The 11542-nt window shown below is 40.3% G+C and overlaps 1 protein-coding gene across 11 annotated transcripts in view; it reads right to left on the bottom strand.

Moving 5' to 3' along the window:
- The window catches only part of SPATA22 (spermatogenesis associated 22), a 411549-nt gene that overhangs the window by 361340 nt on the left and 38667 nt on the right, over positions 1-11542 (bottom strand). For 8 of the 11 annotated variants that reach the window (XR_008621653.2, XM_034941280.3, XM_055101368.2 and 5 more), the window contains exons 2-5: positions 5038-5153; positions 3178-3306; positions 351-411; positions 127-222 (exon numbers count right to left, since the gene is read on the bottom strand). Coding sequence is in view for 10 of the 11 variants with exons in the window: in XM_034941280.3 (XP_034797171.2) it covers positions 127-222; positions 351-411; positions 3178-3306; positions 5038-5080 (329 nt within the window). In the remaining variant the exon portion in view is untranslated. The remainder of the gene's footprint in view (positions 1-126; positions 223-350; positions 412-3177; positions 3307-5037; positions 5154-11542) is intronic. The other 3 variants (XM_055101370.2, XM_055101369.2, XM_034941286.3) reach the window with 1 other exon arrangement.

Genomic DNA, 11542 nt, shown 5'->3' on the forward strand with positions numbered 1-11542 from the left:
TTTATAGAAATTTCCTAAATGTAATTCTGTCTGAGAAACAACGAAGTGAAGGAGGAGGGAAGAATGAAGAGGAAGACAGGAAAATGAGAAGGAATAGAAGAAGAAAGAAATTTTAAGTAGACTCACCTCCAACCACCCTGGCTTCTTCCAGTATTTGATTGAATAGAGTTAAAGACAGAATCTTGACTTCTCAGAGGACGAGAAACTGAATGTGGTATTTGCCTTTCAAGGGAATATGTCTTGTTAAATATTAATAGTTTGCTTTCAAATTGAGAAATTAAGATATACATAGAAGAACAACATCAGTTAGTAACAGACACACATCCAATGGTTTATATTTCTCCACATACCCGGTGTCCACTGTTTTCATTACAGGAGCCAACTCTGGATTCACAGCTTCCCAGGCCCAATCTCAAAAGACATAAGTAACATAGATAAAAGTAAGATAGGTAGTATTTTTCAAAATGACAACTTCATACTTATTTAATTTGGGGGGTTTGAAAACTTGAAGAAGAAAACACTTGAATATATGGATTTCTTCAACAGTACTTGTTGGAAAACCTGTCACAGCCTGCTTTATTAATTTTTATAGATGTCTTTCTTATCCGTTGTATTTTAAGCAAAGATAATTTAATCTGTATCTTTTCTACAATCAGTTCTAGTATAGTATCTTTAACTTTGTAACATGAATTTCATCTAATCCAATGTTTACTGAACTTTTAAAATCTCACCCACAGAAAGAAATACATCATAACTCAGAACATATACATGCATGATATATGTGTGAGACAGAGATAAAGAGATAGAGAAAGGAGAAAAAAGAATATAAAACTTCATCATCAAATCTTATCCTTAATATGTGTGATACACAGTGACACAGTCATGTGTCACTTAATGACAGGGATACAGTCTAAGAAATGCATTGTTAGGTGAGTTTGTTGTGCAAACAATATAGAGTGTACTTACACAAAGCTGGAGAGTACAGCTTGCTACACACCTAGGCTATATGTTACAGCCTATTGTTCCTAGGCTACAAACTTGTGCAACATGTTACTGTACTCAATACCATAGGCGATTGTAACATAATAGTATTTGTGTATCTAAACGTATCTAAACATAGAAAAGGTACAGTAAAAATATAAAAGATAAAAACCAATACACCTAAGAGGGCACTTACCATAAGTGGAGCTTGCAGGACTGAAAGTTGCTCTGGGTGAGTTAGTGATTAAGTGGTGCGTGAATACAAAGGCCTAGGACATTACTGTATATACTACTGTACACTAAACACACCATACATTTAGGCTACATTTATAAAAAAAAATAAACTGTGCTATGACATTATGACAGCTACTATGTCACCAGGAGATAGAAATGTTTCAGCTCCATTATATTTGTAATGGCACCACCATCACACAGGTGGTGTGATTGACCAAAACATGGTTATGCAGTGCATGGCTGTATTTTCGATTCTACTCTATTCTCTTCTATTTCTTTTTTCAAAGATCAATTATACCTCAGACTGATTAATGGATCAAGACAAACATTTTTAAAAAACACTGATGCAGTCCTATCTCTTACCCAATACAGGAAAACTACTATTTCTGACAAATAGTAACCCTGGTCCGAGCTTGAAGTACTTCAGGAGGACACACATTTCCTTATGGAGTAGCTCAATTTTTCAAGGTCAACATTCATGCTACTTATAAAAATATTTTAAATGACGGAATGTTTTTTAAATGGTGGAGTATGACCAGATAAATGCCCAGTTGTGCATATCCATGTGAATTTATGATTTTTATACACAAAAATTGGAAACACATGAACTTCATACTTAAAATTCTTCAAATATATCTTTTATATATTTTGTTTTCTTTAAACAAAATACAGATTTAGAAGTATATTAAAGTCTATGGGAGCACACTGGATGAAATTAACAATACAAGTATTGCTATATCAGAGATATTTTTAAATTCTAGCTATATAAGATCCTATTAATGATTTTTAAAATGTGCCCCCAAAATGTAAATGTATATAACCAGCATGTACCACGTATACTTCAGAATGTCTGCCTGCCCATTCCTCTTCCAGAGGAAAGTAAAAAGTCAACAACAACCATTAAGACCTCCCAGCACCCACCAAACCTCAGCTAACTGGTTCAGAGGTAAGAGGCCTAACCCCAACCTAAGCCAGGATTTCAGTGGCCTGACTTAAAAGATGAGCTGAATCACAAGCTGTCTCTAGGATGTGAATTAAGAGATCCAGAGGGCAGTCTACCGGTGACCTCTGAGAACTAGAACTAAAAGGTTATGCAAACTCACAGGAAGGGCAACTTAGCTCATGTGCCAGTTGAAGCTATAAGGAAGCCAACTGGATGAAGGTGTGTCTTAGTCCCTTTGGACTCTACTATAACAAAATACTTTAGAACGGGTTATTTATAAATATGATAAATAAATGTATTTCTCAGTTTTGGAGGCTGGGAAGTCAAGGCTTCTTACTGTGTCCTCACATGACAGAAGGACGGAAAAGCTCCCTCATACCTTTTATAAAGTCACTAATCTCATTTATGAGGGCTCTGCCCTCATGACTTAATTACCTCCTGAAGGCCCCACATCTTAATACTATCACACCAGCAATTAAGTTTCAACATATAAATTGGGGGGGATCACATTTGGACCATAAACAGCTAACAAATGAATGAAGGCAAAAATGCCATAAAAAGAGAAAAAGACTACGGCCAGGCACCAGATATTTCCAGGCATCTGCACTTCCTAAAATCTATCCTTTTTTTCCCATTTTTCCTGTGTTCCCATGCACACTTATCCCCACTCCTTAGGCAATTCAAGTGTTTCCATTCTTTACCACCAAATGTATAGGCTATAACACAATATCCACGTGAATTTTGAGAAAGAAAAAATATTTTTTACAATATATGTTACTACTTTATTAGAACAAAGACTCCAAATCTAAGATACTCCATTTAAATGCTAAGCCACCCTTGTAGATAAGGAAACTTAAACTCCTGACCTGGAATGTTCAGAAAGTGCTATGTAATTTCTATATGTGGATAATGGAAAGAAGAAAAAATAAACTTTCTATTTTCATTATAATATAAATTACAATTTTCTATAATCCTAGTTTTGTATTTCCTGAAAATTTTTACCTTATTAATTTTCTTACCTGTAGGTAGAGGAGGAAAATCATAATTGTCAGAAGGGGTACTGATACCTGAATCATCTTTAAGTGGATTAGAAGTTAATGGCTGTCTGTTCCTCTTTTTCTGATTGAACAATGGAACAGGCAAACAGCCTAAATTGAATGTACCAATAAATTAGTACATAATAGACAAATAAGCAGATCTAGTTGTAAAATAATTACTAGTATATAATAATACACACTTTAAATTTATCTACTTCTATATGCTAATATACTTATAGATTTCTATAACCTTAGATTGATTTTTACATTCTTTTTAAGATCCTGAATAGCCTAATTTGTTTCTTCAAAAAACTTTTCTTATTCTACCCTAACAGTTTTAATTCCTCCCATATGGAAGTAATTCCCATCTCCCCCCTCATCCCCCAACCTTTCCAAATCCACTTTTTGTTTTCCTTATCCCCCTCCTGTGCTTGCCTGTTACCATATCAACTGCAGGGGACCTTTGAAGTACAACAGAGGTGAGGAAGAACCAAACTCTGAACCATGCTTTGGACAATAGTGGCACACCCTTTTGGGCCTTGGTTCTCAAAGTTTCATTGGACTAAGATTTATCTGGAATTCTGCTTAATGTGCAGGTTCCTAGACTCCACTCTCATAGATTTTATTTCAATAGATTTAGCCTGGAACTCAAAACTCTGCATTTTAACAAGCACCTCAGGTATCTGTAATTACATATTTTGTGGATCATTTTGAGAATGCCTTAAAGAGTAATAATATCCAGTCCAAATGAGAATAAATACTACTACCAATTCCTCCAGACGGCGGATCTAGGATCTCAATTCAGGCCAAAAGTCACAAAATATAAACTTTGAAACTTAGGGAACTCGAAGGGAAAAGAAGTTCAAAAAGCTTGTGCATTGCTATAGAGCAAGTCAGTGGAAGAATCTAGATAGGACAAGATTCCTAAATATCGGTTTGGATCTCTTGCCACTGTACCATTCTCTAACTGGTCATCATCAATTGTTCTACAGGCAAATACAGACTCTGTGAACAGTCTCTGATGAAAGGCTGGGAGAATTATGTGGGCTCTGGAATCAGACCGCCTAGGTCTTGAATTATGACTTCAAAGTAGGTTTGAATTACAACTTCAGAGTATGATCTTGGGCAATTTCCCTAAACTCTTTGTGCCAATATGACATATACTGATAGCATAATGATTAAGAGCATGGACTAAGAGCCAGATTCCTAGGTTCAAATTCTGATTCTGCTACTTCATGGATTACTTATTTAACCTCTTTTAGCCTTGGTTTTCTCATCTGAACAACAGAAATGATTATAATAACCTATCTCGGGGTATTGGTGTAAAGATTAAATAAATTAATATATATAATTAATGTCTTGAATACAGTTAATCCACCATAAATAATAGTTACTATTATCTTCATTATGCATCATCATTCCCCTGGTTCTCATCATCCTTGCCGTCTGTCTTTATACTAATAAATTGGGAAAGCAAAAATGATAGGAGAAGCTATTAGAAAGACAGAAGTGCTTCCGGAAGTATTTTTAACAAGTAAGTCACAAATACAAACAAAAATAGATCTATTTCTTTGTTTTCAGTTTTAAAGCATAGAATAACTCAAGCACATCGAATTTGTAGAAAGAATATCAAAATAAATCTAAGAAACTTTGATCTTATTCCCACCTCTACCACTAAATGTTTTGTCTTGAGTAAGTTATTTTACTTCCTTGGACCTAAAAAGTAAAGAGGCTAGATTAACTGTTCAATCTATTTTAAATGTATTTCCAATGTTATATCTATAAACTATACAAGCTTTATATGCTATACAGAAAATTTAAAAATAAAAAGTTGTTCAATACCTGCTGTACTTCGAGCTGAATTTTCATTTAGGCTTCGCTTCATTTCCTTCAATATCAAAATCTATAATTTTCTCTTCAGCATTCCAAATTTATAATATGACATTGTCCCACTAGACCTGCAAAGAAAGAAACTTATAACTCATATTGTCTCAACTATAAAACCCAATCCTCAGCCCAGTGATTACTGAAATTATGGTTTTAAACTACTCTCAAACCTGATCACGTAAACACTTTAGGGAGTCCTTTGCTTTCTAAGAGTTTACACCATAATCCACTTTTCCAACCCTGTTCAAATTAAGTTATGACTAGGGCAACTGTAACCTTGCTTCGTAAACATATGTGCATTTTTTCACACAGTATATGTAATTTATTTCAGAATCCCACACCCACAAAGAGAATTCTGAACCACACCTACAAAGAGGAAAATGGACCACAGCGTTGGCAAACACACATGCTTCCAAGGCCAAGGAGGAAACACAGTATTTAGCCACCGGGAACTTCCCCCATGCCCCACTTTAAGGCATTGTGCAGGTCATCTGCCTTTGCATCAGTTTGAAATGCCTGGATTATATAATATCAAAGACTAAGTCTTCCTGAGGTCAGGAGTTCAAGACCAGCCTGGCCAACATGGCAAAAGCCCATCTCTACTAAAAATACAAAATTAGCCGGGAGTGGTGGCGGGCGCCTGTAATCCCAGCTACTCGGGAGGCTGAGGCAGGAGAATCGCTTGAGCCCGAGAGGCCGAGGGTGCAGTGAGCCGAGATCATGCCACTGCACTCCAGCCTGGGCAACAAGACCCAGACTCCATCTCAAAAAAAAAAAAAAAAAAAGAAAGAAAGACCAAGTCCTCCCTTTATATCTAGAATAATTGTAATGACAAGTTTCCACTCCATTTCCACAACTTCAACAAGTGAAACAAGTTTTTCCTTAGTTTTCTTCTTTTACAATAGAATTTCTCTTGTAATTTTGCACGTTTAGCCCCTTAACACATTTCAACCCCAATCTAATTCAACGAACACTTGCCCACTGCAAGAAGAGGCAAGATACAAACCCAAACCAGGTAACTTCTGTTCCAAATTCACAACCCAATGAGACAGACAGACCGACACATACACAACTAAGCAATAATGCAAGTCAGGCCGAGGTGTTAACTTTCAAATATCGTTTGTAAAAATAAAACTTGGGAAACAGGCCGGGTGCAGTGGCTCACGCCTGTAATCCCAGCACTTTGGGAGGCCGAGACGGGCCGATCACGAGATCAGATCGAGACCATCCTGGCTAACACGGGGAAACCCCGTCTCTACTAAAAAATACAAAAAAATTAGCCGGGCGTGGTGGCGGGCACCTGTGGTCCCAGCTACTCGTGAGGCTGAGGCAGGAGAATGGCATGAACTCGGGAGGCGGAGGTTGCAGTGAGCGGAGATTGTGCCGCTCTGCACTCCAGCCGGGGCGACAGAGCGAGACTCCGTCTCAAAAAAAACAACTTGGGAAACACGAGGTCAGGTGCTGCCTCTGTTTTGTTTCCACATCTTAGGCTTGAAGCTGGGTAGAAGAGATGGACCCTTTAGAAAATATTCCTGGTGGCCAGGTGCAGTGGCTCATGCCTGTGATCCCAGCACTTCGGGAGGCCAAGGCAAGTGGGTCACCTGAGGTCGGGAGTTCAAGACCAGCCTGACCAACAAGGTGAAACCCCGTCTCTACTGAAAATACAAAAATTACCCGGGCATGGTGGTGCGTGCCTGTAGTCTCTGCTACTTGGGAGGCTGAGACAGGAGAATCACTTGAACCCGGGAGGCGGAGGTTGCAGTGAGCCGAGATCACGCCACTGCACTCCAGCCTGGGCGACAGAGCGAGACTCTAGGAAAAAAATGGAGAGAGGGAGGAAGGGAGGGAGGGAAAGGAAGGAAGGAAGGAAGGGAAAGGAAAGGAAAGGAAAATATTCTTGGCGCCATCCTAGGAGCCACAACAGGGATTCTGCCACTTTCTCTACCGGCGCAACTCACATCCTATATTTAGAGGGGCTTACGAGGGCTATTATGTTTCTCAGGATCAAACAAACAGAATAAACAACAACAATATTTTTAAGTGTAACATTCCACCCGCGGGACCATTGATCCTGAGGGCGGGGACCCTCATTTACCCCCAATCCCAGCTCCCAAATGGACCTAAGTGGCGTTAGTAATGGGGTTGGTGGCATTGGTGTGCAAAAAGTGTGCTCAATCTGCACACACACACACCCCACCACCCACACACAACACTCACAAAAACCACGGCCTCAAATGGCGGCCTGTTTTGGCTCCTGACCGCGGTGGGAGAGAAGAGGCTCCAGTCAGAGTTGAGACGCTCTTCCAAAGGCCTCTCCTGACCCGCCCACGGAGTGGGGGCAGTTTGGTATCAACGCACAGTCTTTCCCTTCTAGGCCCTCCTGCCAACACGACACACAACTTTCGCCCTCAGTTTCCCTCGCCTCCGTCAACCGTCGTCCAGGCAGCCCCGTCAGCAACCGCCGCCCTTCCCGCCCGCGAAGAAAGCGCGGGAATCGGGCTGTGCGCAGGCGCCGTGGACCGCGCAGGCGCAGTGGCCGCCACCTCGGCGCGATGGCATCTTCGCTGCCTGCCCGGCCGCCCTTGGCCGGGCGCGATGACGTTAACGCGCTTCCTTGGCGTTCTCACACTGTGGGCGCAGGGATGGCTCCAGCTCCTTAGAGTTTTGCCCAGAGAGGAAAGGAGACTGTCCTGTGACTGGAGAGACAGAGGCAGATCTCCTGCCCAACCGGCCTCAGCCCCACCATCGTCTAAAAAGTGTGCCCCACTTCCCCGCACCCCCTGGCCCTTAGGGTCCAGACATCCGTTTGTTAGATGCTGGTGGCCACCCAGAGTGTGCCCAGAGATGGACTCGAAGGCCACCCGAGGTGTCTGGCTCAATTTCTGGGTCGGATGAGGGTCAGGGAATCTGAGTCCCCAGGAGGCTGGGGACAGAGCTGAAGCCCAGGTTCAGATGGCGGCCATGGAAGGCGGAGAGCCGTCAGCGAGGCAGCGCCGGGGCTGCGGGAGCTTGCGGGAGGGAAGCGCCCGTGAGCCGCAGAGACGCTCTGCAGGGGGAGCCGCGTGGTGTGCGACCCTGGGCGTTGAGCTCCAGGCTTCCTGGCAAAGAGGACTGTGGATTCCTGGCCCTGTGACCTTGGGCAAGTTACTTACTGAACACCCTCTGGACCTACCAGTAAAAGAACAATAACAACAATCGCCCTAAAAATACTAGAAGATGAAATAGACAATCCTGGCACCCAGTAAATGTTAGCCCTTATTTAATTTGAGTAACAGTAGCTGCCATTTATCCGGAACTTACTATGGGCCAGGTAGTGGATTCTAGAGCTGTCTGAGTTCAAAGACCATGTTTTGTTGTTACCGTATCTTCTAACCATTTGAAGACTGGGATAGGGAAGGGCTTAGAGATGAAAGGAAGATTGTTAGTAAAGGCCTAGGCCTATAAGACCACAGACATTTTAGTAGTTGCTTTAAAACTAGCTCAAGTAAAGAAGAGTGTTAGAAAATAATATTAGATGTAGACTGAGACCAGATAATAGCAGACCTTGAATGCCAGAGTAAGGAACAGCTTTCAAGGAATAGGGCCATCTTTTATTTTGGGAAGAAGAAGACTTGAACAATAAAAATAAAACTTGTTATTTATCATGGTTCCAGAGAGGAGTTACCCAAAACATGAATAGAAGCTTCAGGGAAGCAGATTTTGACTTGATATCTACAAACGGATGTGCATACATTTACAACACTCACCCACCCACCCCAAAAATAGATTTTTCATTTAAAAAAAAAAAAACACCTTAAGCCGATTACTTCTGTAGGGACTGCAGACATGAGCAATATAGAATCTTTGCTAGCAGTTTATAAACTTAATCTGTTTTATACTTGTCTTGTTCTGCTTATTTATTTCCACCTGGAAAGTTGGTCAGGATGGGTCACAGGGAAGGAGAAAATTAAAGTAGTAAAAGTAGTTTGATTACATAACTACTGAACATCACATTATGTATGAGACATCTTATGTATAATATTTAACAAAAAACCCTTCTTATCCCCCAATCATACCATCTGGGAAACAACCCACCTTAAATTTGTCTCCTACAAAATTTCTGGCAGTGATCTACTGGACAGCCATGACTGTGAAGTAAAACTTTGCTCTCCTTTTGTTTTGTTTTGTTTTGTTTTTGAGACGGAGTTTCGCTCTTGTTCCCCAGGTTGGAGTGCAATGGCACAATCTCAGCTCACTGCAACCTCCGCCTTCCAGGTTCAAGTGATTCTCCTGCCTCAGCCTCCTGAGTAACTAGGATTACAGGCACCCGCCACCACGCCCAGGTAATTTTGTATTTTTAGTAGAGACGGCGTTTCACCATGTTGGCCAGGATGGTCTCGAACTCCTGACCTTAAGTGATCCGCCCACCTCGGCCTCCCAAAGTGCTGGGATTACAAGCATGAGACCACACCTGGCCTCCTTTTGTTTTAAACTACATTATTTTATTAATACATCAGGCAACTCTATCCCACAAAACATTTGTAATGCTGGAAGTTATGCTTACTCTTTTAAGTACTTCAGAATATTATATATTCAACTTAATAATGAGATAGTGACAATTCGAAAGGGTTTCACTTCGTATACTATCAGTTCGCTGAGAACTAATAAAAAAGTGTGGTTTTTTGGGTCATCCCAAAAATCAAGTACACTTTGGGAAACAGGGAGTTAAAAATCTTTCGGAAGTTAACTTGGTATAAGAGTATGAAAAGCCTCTGTTGCTCTAGTTCTGAGGAAATGCTCTCCTTTTTCCTAATAAAGCTTTCCACAGAAGACAAACTCTGTACACAAAAAACAAGGTAAGTATGGGAAATAATTGCTGCAATTCATTAACTCTCAAAAAAGTTATTCATTTTGACATGTAAGAGAAACTTTATTTATGAATGTGAAATGTGCTTCAAAGTGCTGATCTGTTAAAATTCCATAAAACAAGCTTCAAAATGCAAGTCATTTGTGCCAGCTACGAGTAAATAACTGAAGCAGCATTTCCAAAGAGACTAGGGCAAAGGACAGAACAAACTACAAATCAGCAGAAAAGAAACCAAGCATAGTAGAGTGTTAATAATTCACCATAGTTACTGCTCTTAAAACCAAAGCAACTAAACAACTGTCATCTGTTTACTTTTACGTGTGTTTTCATCATCTCTACACCGTCTGAAGTGTTCAGTGTACATGGATGTGGACAGACAGTCAAAGCCTACAGGAGCTTTTTTTTTCTATTAGAACAGTCATTTTAAGCGTAGATTTGATGTGGTTATTTTGCTTTCTCTATCTCTGCATTATAAGCTCTTAAAGGAAGAACATTCAGTGGGTTTATTAAATATTAGGAAGCATTCATATTTTATTTTTCCACCATGTATTTGGTTTGTATGCATGTTTGTTTCCTGAGCACACTGTAATGGCTGTTTATGTGAATTCTGAAAGAGCAAAACTAGAACTGTGAAGAAGACCAAAAATAACAGAGAGGCACCCTATTGTCCTGTGAAAAACACTAGACTTGGAATGAGAAACATGGGTCTCAGGCCTAGGTTCTCCTACATCCCTGCAGAACCTTAACTGAGTTACTTAACCTCTCTTTCGTTTACCCCTGCAGTGGGGATGTCAACACCTAACCCACCCTATCGTATAAAATTAATGTATGAATAAACTGAGTGAAAGGACATTATAAATTAAACTCTGCAATTGTAACAAATTACTCTTATTGTACCCTCTATCAAACAACCTGGCGTTACTAGTACATGGTATTTCCAGTACTTGAACATATTTGACTTTCTGGGAGATTGAGCATGAAATCAAATCAGATTTGGCTCAGAGTCATTTCTCCAAAGGGATGTAATCATCTTAGTATTCTGGAAAATTTCCCCTAATAAGACCCCTTTTTGAGTAGCACAGTCCGGTGGAGAGTCCCCGCTGACAGTGAATAAGGCTGTGTCTATATAAGTTCACATGATGTGGTTAGCACATGCAGTGTGTCCCAAGACATTTTCAGGCATCACAAAAACTTGAAAATTACTAACAGTTGTCTTTCCTTTGGTATTTAGGCCAAAAATGAGGAAGATTCATAAGTAAGTTAACACAGAATTACCAAAAACTTCATGAGAAAGAAATGAAGGGATGTTTCAGGGTAGCTTTTCGAGTCCCAAGTGATCATTGATTTGGCCCTTCTGTTTCTGATTGTGAAAAAGCATTCTGAAAGAATGGGCGCCGCTTCAAGAGGAGGTCTCTGAGGGTCAGCCTTTGGCTGTTTATAGAGGTGAGATTCAAATGCCCTCAGATCATGAAAAGTGCTTGAACTCATTTCAGAGAAGAAATGTTTTGAAATGCCCGTGGAAATACTGAGTGGGCCACTTTTTTATTTTGTGAAATTAGAAACGTATAAACTATTTTTATTATTACAGATAATTGTGAAAGCCTCACTGGATGA

Source organism: Pan paniscus, chromosome 19 (genome assembly GCF_029289425.2).
Source record: "Pan paniscus chromosome 19, NHGRI_mPanPan1-v2.0_pri, whole genome shotgun sequence".
Classification (NCBI taxonomy): Eukaryota; Metazoa; Chordata; class Mammalia; order Primates; family Hominidae; genus Pan; species Pan paniscus.